The 11,469-nt window shown below is 45.8% G+C and overlaps 1 protein-coding gene across 1 annotated transcript; it reads right to left on the bottom strand.

Moving 5' to 3' along the window:
• Positions 1-3,119: 3,119 nt before the first annotated feature.
• LOC125355478 (3 beta-hydroxysteroid dehydrogenase/Delta 5-->4-isomerase type 1-like) lies at positions 3,120-9,750 on the bottom strand. The gene is made up of 4 exons (XM_048351875.1): positions 9,505-9,750; positions 6,399-6,563; positions 3,236-4,119; positions 3,120-3,179 (listed from the first exon to the last, which is right to left on the bottom strand). Exons 1-3 carry the CDS (start codon positions 9,647-9,649, stop codon positions 3,308-3,310), a joined length of 1,122 nt encoding a protein of 373 aa, XP_048207832.1. The 5' UTR covers positions 9,650-9,750; the 3' UTR covers positions 3,120-3,179; positions 3,236-3,307.
• Positions 9,751-11,469: the final 1,719 nt, after the last annotated feature.

Raw genomic sequence — 11,469 nt, 5'->3', positions numbered from 1 at the left:
TGCTTTGATATTTGTGAAGGTGTTAATGTTATACCACTGGTGTCTGTTTCCAAAGACCTGTATGTTCATTCCTTTCTAGTGTAGGAATGGTGGAGCAGAGGATAGGAGGATAGGTCATGGATACGGAGTTATGGAAAATGGGACATTCTCTATGTAATCTGCCAAAAAATCTGTTTCCGAATCTCTTGAAAAATAAGAATTATACATTAACCATTTCTGTATGGTATATCTTGATAATTAATAACAGACAGTGCTTGTCATCTGCAGTGGACTTTGACTAGTCATTCCTTGCACGGTCTCTGCATCTGTAAATACAACCTTTCTCCTCTTAATGATTACAGCTCCTTCTTGTTTGCTTTCCTCTGAGCCCTTAGGATTATGGGAAGGCTGGGCACTTGTTTTGGAGGAAGATAGCCACAAACCTGGGGTCACCCAAGTTCTTGGAGCATCAAGCAGGTTAGCTCCAGGACCCACAGTCATCTGCTGGGAACACTAAATTATAGTATGCTTTAATTTAGGTAAGCCTACCGTGTGAATATGAGAATGGAGCTGCTCTTCATGACTGTACCACATGGAATGATTTACCTGGTGAAATTGGGCTCTGCCAACACAGAGGAACTATGTCTGGTGAACTTGGAATTCTTGGGATTGATTAGTGAAGATGAGCTTATTAGTGACCTCACTGAAATTTTTGTGATGTTTGTTTTTGAACTCTCTTTGATAACTAAATGCAGTCAGCCAAATTTAGCTGGCATATAGTTAAATATTGCCAACTGGTTTGTTTTAAAATTTTTTTTTTCCAGTCCTGGTCCTTGGACTCAGGGCCTGAGCACTGTCCCTGGCTTGTCTTTGCTCAAGGCTAGCACTCTGCCACTTGATCCACAGTGCCACTTCTGGCTGTTTTCTATATATGTGGTGATGGGGAATTGAACCCAGGGCTTCATGTATATGAGTGAAGCACTCTTGCTACTAGGCCATGTTCCCAGCCCCCGTTTATTTATTTATTTATTTTTAATTTGGACAACAGGAATGGGTTGCTTTCATCACCGGCTGCGCACTTTTTATCTTCTTGGAGACAGTAAGAAGTATAAAACTTAAGGATCGAATCATATCCTGTGCTGGGACATGCAGAAACAATGAGCACTTTAAGCAATCCCACACTTTTCTTCCCATAGACTCCTGTAGCCACAGTCATACATCTTGTCTAGACAGCCAGGTGAAAAGTAAGTGAGGGCTACAAAGAGCACCAGAGAGCAACATGGCCTTCTGTGGTCACCAGAGAACCCAGGAAGGACATGGAAGGCCGCGTCTGCCACTTCTCAATCTGTTTCACTGGGTCAGCCTCCATCTTCTCTGACCTTCATGACATCACCTCACTATGAAGACCAAGTCCTCACCGCACACTCCCCTGCAGCCATTCTTGCCATTCTTAAGGCTGCTATTCTTTTAGAAAGGAAAGTCATTCTGAAAAAGCAATTGAGTCTCCAGCATGAACCGTCTCTGCTCCCTGTTTTCCATGGAACCCTCATGTCTGAGCTTTCAGCTCCCAACTCCAGCCCATGTTTTGAGCCCTGCTCACCAGAAGGACAAGCTGAAGGCTGCCATTTCCACCTGACCTTGTGCAACTACATGCTCTTCCCCACTCTCTGCCTGTACCCAGTGCCCTGCTTGTCAAGGCCACAGGAAACGCTCAGCTTAGGACACCAGAGATGGGACTGGGAAATGTTTCATAAAGCAAGTTTGTCTCTGCTTGAGGAGGTCTCTGCTTAAGGAATATGTAAGCGTGTGAGCAATGTTCATGCTGGCGTTCCCCTTGTATGCGGAGGATTTCCCAGCATTGTGATGAGATGGACAGGCTTCCTGCAGACGTGGGGTTCATTAGAGGTGTCCCATGCTGTCACTTGAGCCACAGAAGACAGTCCACCAAGGTGTGTGCTCTAACTTCTGGATTGGGAGTGGATCTGTGTGCTGATTCTCATCCTTGAAAATAAGTTAGAGTGTCCAGGTGGCCTTCCTTCCCATGTCCCAGAGCTGAGACCCGACCCCCCTCACAGTAGAGCACCTGGGGAGTCCCTTCCTTGAACTTTGAGTATCACCAGAGATAGGCATGGTGATCATTCACCGGGGAGATAGGTAGGAAAGAGATGCAGAAGCAGGCACAGGCTAACCCTTGCAAGGATAAAGGGGAACCTGGATCTGATTCCTCTGCCTAGCATCAAACCAGTCTTCATTTCTGTGAATTATATCACATACCATAAATATGTCTTTGACCACTTTCTGGAGGAGAGAGACATTGCTAGGAAGATCTCCCACATTCTAGGAGTTCACACGCTGTGCTTGGGTAAGATTATAACCCATTGAAGACAGAGTGTTATATTCCTGTCTTGAAGTGGTCTACCTGAAGTCAACATGAGTGTCAAAATACCCATCAAGACCCATGCAGTTTGTGGGGCTTTCTGGGTGGTGTGTGCTCCTTTTGGAAGTTTTTCTTTTTCTATTGATTGGTTAAGTGGAATTACTTTTGAAATAGTAATTATAAACATTTCATATATATGCACACACGTATATGCAATGGAATTTCATGTATCCGTCTAGAGGAATGAAATTTTGTCATCTTCAGGAAAATGTAGGCATCTAGAAAACATCACACTGAGCTAATGAGCCAGGCCATGAACTGGGTTCAATTTCCCAGCACCACATATACAGAAGAAGTGGCGCTGTGGCTCAAGTGGCAGAGTGCTAGCCTTGAGCAAAAAGAAGCCAGGGACAGTGCTCAGGCCCTGAGTCCAAGGCCCAGCACTGGCCAAAAAAACAAAAACAACAACAACAAAAAAACCACCAAAAAGAAAAAACAAAACAAGACAAACAACCTATGAAATAAACACAGGGACTTGTGCATAAACACACACACACACACACACACACACACACACAAAGTATCAAGATGACTAAAACACAGTATATTCAGCAGTGAAATTCCATGGAGTCAACACTTTGAAAAAGTAACAGTTTAACAAAATAAACACCAGGATGCTGAAAAAGTATGAAAGGGGGTTAGTGGGAGGAAGATGGGTGAATCCTGAAGGACAGAGAGGAGGTGGAGGGAATGTGGGATGGCTGGAAAGGGTGACTGATTGAGAAGCCTTGGAAATATAAATGGACATGTTAAACCGTAATCCCTGGGGCTGGGAATATGGCCTAGTGGCAAGAGTGCTCTCCTTGTAAACTGTAATGCCCTGTACAACTATTTGAAATTTTAAACATAAAATATAATAAAGTGGGGGCTGGGAAGATGGCTACCCCCACATCACTGAGCTTTTGACTTCAGTGTCCCCTTGTGCTGCTTCACAAGTGAACCAACCCATTCTGTGGTTTTCTGCTTGGCTTCCTCCCAGGAGAAGCGGGGCTCATACCCAAGATGCCTCTGTGCTTTCTTGTAGGAGTAGGTGTACGCGCTGTTTGAGAGTACCAGTAAATGTCGGGTAAAGGGGGGTCGGTATGTGTAGATGGGGCTCAGCAGGAAGCTCACTGCTTCCAGCAGGAAGGCAAGCCAGTACATCAGGAAGAGAGGAGGGCTGGGCCTGGAGTCGCGGCGGAGGCCCCATTCTTTGCACAGGGTATCATTTAAGTCATCATAGCTTTGGGGAGGTGTGTCATCTGATATGTAGTAGAACTGCCCCTGGATGCTTGGTGCCTTCTTGGGATCCCTCAGGCCTCTGCAGGCCAGAATGTGGGCCCAGGCCACATTGCCCACATAGACTGGGTTGACCAGAGAAAATGGGCCTGTTTTTTCCAGTACACCGTTGGTTGTGAGGGCTCTCTTCACAATGGGGGAAATTAGTTTGCTTCCTTCCCCATAGATGTACATAGGCCTTAAGGCACAAGTATGCAAGGTACCACCATCTTTAAGAGTGCACCCATTGGCTGCCAACACAGCCTTCTCAGCCAACTTTTTGCTGTATGGGTATGGTTCAGTCCACCTGCATTCGAGAGGCTCTTCCTCCTGGCCATTCTGAATGATCTCCTTGTAGGAGTTGGGTCCTGCCACTTCCACTGAGCTGGTATGGATGAAGATTGGTACACTTGCTTGGACACAGGCTTCCAATAGGAGCTGGGTACCTGCCAAAGGCGAAGATGGTGTCAACATGCGGAGACAAAGCAAAGCGTTTTCCGTGCCTTCAAATTCATGGTCATCTATATTCTTCACCCAATTGAAGGAAACCTACATTTGGGTGGGTTTTTATCTGTCCCAGAGTCAAATATGGGCAATGGTAGCAACAGCCACAAGAATAATGCCCAAATCAAGAGATTCTGACTCTGCATTGTGGGACCATATTCCTATGTGTCTGCCTATGTATGAGCATGTGTTTATGAGATATATACACACACACACACACACACACACACACACACACACACACACATATATTCTTTTCCAGTCTAAGGGCTTGAAGTCAGGGCCTGGGCACTGTCCCTGAGCTTCTTTTGCTCAAGGGTAGCACTATACTACTTGAGCCACAGCACCATTTCCAGCTTTTGCTGTGTATATTGGTACTGAGGAATCGAACCCAGGGCTTCATGCATGCTAGGTAAGCACTCTACAAGTAAGTCACATTCCCAGCCCTACATATTCTTTTTGATTTTGTCCTTTTCAATATAATGGTTTAAGTTACTATTATATACATATAACATAATAGCATATATAGTATGCATATTATATATATATATCATTTCATAACAGGTCCTTTTAAATACATAATCTCAGGAGCTCATGTTCTTTTAGATTGGTGGGCAATCACCCAAGCAATTAATGTAAATGAACATTACTTGTTGGTTTTGCTTTTTTCCTTTTTTATAAGTCAACGAGTCATTGTCAGATCATGATTCTATGTATAAATGGGCAAGTTGTTATCTAGTTGGTAGATGTTAGAGACCCAGCTTCCATTGGATGGGTTTTGCGTTCCTTGCAAAGTCAGTCTAGGTCTTTCTCTGCCTTCATTTACCTAGCTATGAACTGTAGGAATGATAAGATTTCCTTTTTGCTTTCATTCTCAGGCTCTGCACTGGTCTTTTCTATGGACTATGGTGGAGAACTAAAGAGCAAAATGGGTCCTCAGCTGGGAACACTCACATTGTCAGAGCTTGTTGGAAGTTTTGGTCATGGTGGAAATGCACAGCATGACAACTTCTCTAACAGAAGGAAGAACTGTCCCAGGCAAAGGCAATATACCTATTTAAGAGTCTTACTATAATTTTACTCTCAGGACTTCTGGCCTCATTTTAAGGTAAATGTGGTGGACAAGTAATTTCAGACTGAAGTTCAGCAAGATAAAAATTACCATCATTGTGACATATTTTCTAAGCCTGTGACAGGGTTTAGTGATGTCACTCCTGTAGCACCATCCCTCTCATTTCCCACCTCTCTTGTTGGAAAACATGGCAAATATCCCTTGAAAGGCTAGGAGCAGAACTAAGGCCTTGCCATACCTTCCCACACTGTAGACAGCGATGGGGGTGGTGAATCAGACACTAGAATGAGCCACTTCTGAGATACTGCTGGAAATCCAAAGGCAACTGGTGGTTTAAAATAGCAACCACTGAGTCCTGAGATTGAAAGTCAAGATATGAAAGGGAAAGGACTAGGGTGCACTCAGTCTGGAAAGAATGGCCCTGGGGGGCCAGAGGGATTTAAAAAAATTACAAGGCAGGCTTCCTCGAGGGAGTATGTTTAGACTTGTACTAGATTAAGAACTTGTACTTTAGAAAGAGCCACAGATCATTTAGGGATGAGAAGCTGCGGGGTGGCTCTGGGTATCGCTAGGACCAGCTGGTCAAGACTCCTCCAGTGGTGAGCTGAGAGGCCGTCATGGACGGCATGGGAGGGGTTCTGGGAAGGCAAGTCCCAAACGTGTTTCCTAGCAGAGCACCGTGGAGTGGCTTTGCTAGTCTTCTAGAGGAATCCTGACTTCAGGTGGGCAGGATTGAGGCGTTAAGAGCATGCGGAGGAGGCTGCTACAAGGTCTGGTCTGCCCAGGGAGGCAGGGTGAATGGATATGGAGGGTGTGGGGTCTGAGTCTAGTTGAGGGTGGAATGTAGGATCAGGAGGAAGAGCAATCATAGCAGCTGGAGAGATCCAGGTGTATTTAAATCTCTGCTCACCCATGGACAAGCTGTGGGGCTGCCATCTGCTTGCCCCTTCTCAGCTGTGGTTTCTCATCTACAACACAGACCACAGCCCGAGTTCTCTCAGCTGGCCCTGGTGAGCCAGGGATGCAGCAGACCCAGGACAGGCAGGAGCTGTAAAATTGCTTGTTTTCTTCCTTTCTTCACTTGCCTTTTTATCCATGTTGCCCTCCATCCCACCTCTCCCCTCCTCCCCGAACCCCCCGGCACTGTACCTTTGAAGTTGATGTCCATGATGGTCTCTCTGAGATTGACGCCAGTGACATCAATCAGAGCAGCAGTATGGATGACAATAGAGACTCCCTGGCAGGCCCTCCTCAGACACTGGGCATCCAGAATATCTCCTTCCAGCACTGTCATCTTGGCCTTGGTCTGTAGCTCTGTGGGAACAGCAGAACAGGCATTGGGCAGCTTTCTGGATGGCTCACAAAAGATCCTCATGCAGGTGCCCATTGTCTTGGTGTTCAGGTACAATCTTAATGTGATAATGTTGGAAGGAATAGCGCTTTCAGTTAATGGAAGAGCTATAAAGACACAGGAATGGAAATCTGTAGCACTTAGTGGGAACAACAAAACCCTTTCCATGACATCCTGTTTAATGAAATGCATCTGAACAGTGAGTTTTGCTGTGTGTGAAATGAACATATTAAATTCATTTCATAAAGAGAAGTTGGTAATATCTAGCAAGATCAGATGGAGAGGTTGTGAGAGCTGGATACAAGAGGGAAAACACAGTATTTTCCCTAGTCCGGTAGGGAAATAATATTTGCATGTAGATTTGGCATTGACAGAGAGACAGTTTCAGAGATGTAGTTTAGAAAGCTAATAATGGCATCAGTTTAAGCTTGACACAGAGAGCTAGGTGATCAGGAGGTCCACTCACACTCCATGACTGAGTTCTGAGGAGCAGGAGCTAGGTTCTAGGGCTATGATTGGAGGAAGGACATGTAACAATGGAGCACTTCAGACCTGGCCCAGACAGGACTCAGTGGATACTATGTCTGGGTAGAACACAATCAGCAAGTTCCCTTCAGCCCTTATGGTCCATGCTTGAGTGAGTAGAGGTAGAGTGTAATCATTGATGAGGAACTTAGAATGGCTCCAGTGCTAGACTTAAGTCAACCTCTAAGATACTAGATATCCTGAGAGCTGACATCACCGTAGCAACCCAGTTAGTCTCAAAGGCACTGACTGCTTCTTTAGCCAGCTGGCCATCCCCACACGAGACACCACTGCTCATCATGGTGTCACCTTAATGGCCACCAAATAGAGCACAGTGCTTCATGCAATCTGTGTGGATGCCTGGCTCCATAATTTACACACAAATAAGCAATTTCCTTTCCAATTGATTTCTGATTTCCTTCTGAAATCTGAGGGCTGAAGTACAGGTGAGGCACACAGGCCAGAGCAGCTCAGGGACAGAGCTAAGCACACACTGCTAGTGTAGACTCCAGTCCAGAATATGCCTGCCTCCCTGCCTTGCTCAGTTACTCCTCCAGCCCACGGGTAGGTCTAGTTGCTTATGGTTAACTTTCGAGATAGGAAAAGGAAGGGTCAATTGAACTGAATTTGGCAGTGAATTAGGGCTACTCTGCCTGCTAATGCTCTGCCGAGTGCCAGCTATGCCAGGCCCTTTCTTTGTCAGGCCTTCCCAGCAGGGCCTTCTAGTGGAGGAGGGGAACTGAAGAGGCTACTGGGGTGAGATGTGTATTGGACCGTGGACGTCTCTGATTCTGTTGCATCTGCTGCTTCTCCCTCCCTTCCTTTCCCTTCTCTCTTACTGGTGTCAGAGGAGATGGGGTAACAAGAGAAGAGAAGCCCAGAGCCAGGGGATTTCACCGCAAACAGGGCACACAGATCCTGGCACAGGGAGGACATGGGAGTCTGCATTCTTTCCCTTCTGCTGCCCCTTCCATGTGTCATAGCCCTGCATATACTGCTGAAACACTAGGATTATAAGTGATAATGATCCTGTGATTACTTCCATTCAAAAACACCATCGAGGGTGGCCGAGGAGTAAGTTTGACATATGGGGTATTCTGTGAGAAGCACAGACGAGGTGGGTGCTGTCCTGGAGAGCTGTGGAAGGTCCTTTGTGTGCAGAGAGCACCGAGTGTCTATCCAGGGCTGACACTGAATCCTCTTAGGCTAGAGTAGTGTGTGTGTGGAACCACTGGAGCACACAGTGGGGCAGCAAAAAGAGACTAAGCATTCTCTGGACCCAGAGTCAGAGGACCAATTACAGGGGCCATGTCAAGGCTAGGGCTCTCACCTTAGTCCTTAGCTCTTAGTCTTTCTCGCTGTCTAAGAGGAACTATGATAATTAGCTCCAGAAGGTGACACTAGGTGGCACAGAAGTGAAAATGAAAACATATTCTCTGGATGATTAGAGATCTTTATCACATAGCCTCCTTTCCCCGCCTTTTCCTTCTTCTTTACCACTAAGCACCACTAGATGGCGAGGGAGGGCAGCCAACAGCTCTGCCTGGACACCAGCCTTCTTCCTGCTAGTCCCTGAGGAGAATAGAGCTGAGGAAAAGGGACTGGGGGAAAGCAGCCTAAGGAATCTGGAGAGTGTGTGGCCACGCTGGCCCTGGCTCTGCCTGTTGTGCAGTGCACCCTGCTTAGGCAGCGCTCACATTTATCGTCTCTAGCTCTTCTTAAATTTCCCACAAACATTTTCACACAAAATGTAACCTACTAGGGCTGGGAATATGGCCTAGTGGCAAGAGTGCTTGCCTTGTGTACATGAAGCCCTGGGTTCAATTCCTCAGCACCACATATATAGAAAAAGGCCAGAAGTGGAGCTGTGGCTCAAGAGGTAGAGTGCTAGCCTTGAGCAAAAAGAAGCCCGGGACAGTGCTCAGGTCCTGAGTTCAAGGCCCAGGACTGGCAAAAAAAAAAAAAAAAGTAACCTCCTAAAATCCCTCATGTTGTATTTCACCCAATTTAAACGCAGTGACCACCAAACTAAAACCAGCAAGTAGCAAAAAGTAACCGGTCTCTGGCAATCGGTAGGGGAGGGACCTGCAGCCCTCAGTTCTTGAAAGACCTGGAGACTAGGGGCAGAGCTGGTGAATGATTTCCACGAGAGAAGAAGAAGAGAGGCTCAGAAGCCCAATAACTGGCTGTGTCTGCTTTCTGCACTTCTTCGGCACGCCCGCAATCCACTCTTTCCACAGCTGTGCACTGCGCACTTGCTGTTTCCTTCCTGCATCCTCCGAATGACTGTCCATGAGGGGACCATGAGGGGCACAAGCATCCTCCTGTTTCCAAGCCAGACCCCATCGCCACACACCCAGGATTCACAATGGAGCTCACTTGAAAATTCTTCTCTGATGTCTGGAGTAATGTTTTTGTCCATTGCCCTGATCTCTTGCAGCTCCTTTTCCTCCATCAAGAAGCTAATGATCTTTTGGCCCAGAAATCCTCCAGCCCCTGTCACCAGGCAGCTCCAAGCAGCCATAGCAGTTCAGGACTCAGAACACCAGGAGGAGGTGGGAAGGCAGGCAGCCCTGGAGAAGGCTGAAAACAAGGTACAAGTCAATGGAATACAGTTTATCAGAAATTTCCCATGTTCACTGCACTCCATTTTTTGCAAAAAACAGAAACAAACAAACCAACAAAAACAAGGAGGTGCTGGGAATATGGCTTAGGGGGAGAGTGTTTGCCTAGTATGCATGAAGCCCTGGGTTCGATTCCTCAGCACCGCATACACAGAAAAGGCCAGAAGTGGTGCTGTGGCTCAAGTGCTCAGGGACAGTGCTCAGGCCCTGAGTTCAAGCCCCAGGGCTGGCAAAAAAAGCAGAACAAAACAACCCCCCCCCAAAAAAAAACAAAAAAAACAAAAACCCTAAACCAAAAGACCTGCTTAGCAAGTCCCAGAAGAGGTGGAACAGCTTAGAAAGTTCTCACCAGTGAGATGGGTAGACACAGTGAGGCAGTAGATATCTGGTGGCTGGTCTCCTCAGCTCACAAGGCGGGGCTGGAGCATTATATACGGTAGCATCTGACTCAGCCTTATCACCTTGAATTCTTGCTGGGTGATCATTGCTTACTCTGTCTCGAGAATCCCTCCTCCCTGAGGACTATGTCCCATCAAGCTATGTCTCAATAACCTCTTTTCTAAAGTACTTCTCTCCTTTCTGGCACAAGAAGACAAGCCAGCCTCCAGGCTGTGGTGAGTGTGATGTGGATTTTGCATCAAGAAGCCTGTCGGTTCTTACATACTGCCTGTACTTAAATGAAAAGGGTTAAATCCCAGAGATAACTTTGCTTTGGTTTTTGTTTCACAGTATATATACATCTGGCAGGAATTTTGCTCTAGCCCATTGTCACCTGACAATTGAATGTCATTTGCTATGTAGCTACTGTCTTGATTAAAAATTAAACTCAATTTACAATCATGACAGCTCCGTTGAGAAAGTTATATGTGGGATGAGTTTCTTTCCCTCTCTTTGTATCCAAAACCTCAATTTTTTTTTATTAATTGGACATAAATTTTTTTACAAGGTGTTGTGCAAAGAGGGTGCAGTTACATAGTAGGGCAGTGTGTACATTTCTTATGATATCTTACGACCTGTTTTTCTATCTCTTGTCTAGGTCAGGTTGACATATATGCAATATACAATGTATCAAGAACATATACAGTATTCACAGACTTGGTCTCTACTGTCTCTCTGTCTCCCTTTGTTAACAGTCATATATCAGGGAGATCATGCCCCTTTGTTTTCTGTGTTCTAGGCTTGTCTCACTCAACATTATTTGTTCGAGTTCTGACCATTTCCCTGCGAATAACAGTATTTCACCATTCCTAATCGCTATGTAGTATTCCATTGTGTATAAGTACCATATTTTTTGGATCCATTCGTCTGTGGAGGGGCATCTGGGTTGTTTCCATATTTTAGCTATTGTGAATTGTGCCGCGATAAACATGGAAGTACAAATGCCTTTTTGATATCTTGGATTTGCTGTTTAGGATAGATGCCTAGGAGTGGTATGGCTGGGTCATAGGGTAGGTCTATATTGAGCTTTTTGAGAAACCTCCATACTGTTCTCCCAAGTGGTTGTACTAATTTGCACTCCCACCAACAATGGAGAAGGGTTCCTCTTTCCCCACAGCCCCTCCAGCATTTGTTGTTTCCTGAGTTCAGAGTATAGGCCATTCTAACTGGGGTGAGGTGGTATCTCAGGGTTGTTTTTATTTGCATTTCCTTTACTAGCAGGGATGTTGAGCATTTCCTCATATGTTTCTTTGCCATTTTTATATCTTCTCTTGTGAAGTCT

The sequence above is a fragment of the Perognathus longimembris genome, chromosome 7, assembly GCF_023159225.1.
Source record: "Perognathus longimembris pacificus isolate PPM17 chromosome 7, ASM2315922v1, whole genome shotgun sequence".
Taxonomy (NCBI): Eukaryota; Metazoa; Chordata; class Mammalia; order Rodentia; family Heteromyidae; genus Perognathus; species Perognathus longimembris.
The sequence above is the reverse complement of the archived record's forward strand: the minus strand, read 5'-3'. Positions and strand labels throughout refer to the sequence as shown.

Excerpts from the sequence above, each read along its gene's own strand:
- LOC125355478 (XM_048351875.1), bottom strand. The coding sequence starts at position 9,649 with ATGGCTGCTTGGAGCTGCCTGGTGACAGGGGCTGGAGGATTTCTGGGC. Across the intron at positions 6,564-9,504 it reads CATCAGAGAAGAATTTTCAA|AGCTACAGACCAAGGCCAAG; the intron begins GTGAGCTCCATT and ends CTGTTCCCACAG. Across the intron at positions 4,120-6,398 it reads CATGGACATCAACTTCAAAG|GTACCCAGCTCCTATTGGAA; the intron begins GTACAGTGCCGG and ends CGCCTTTGGCAG.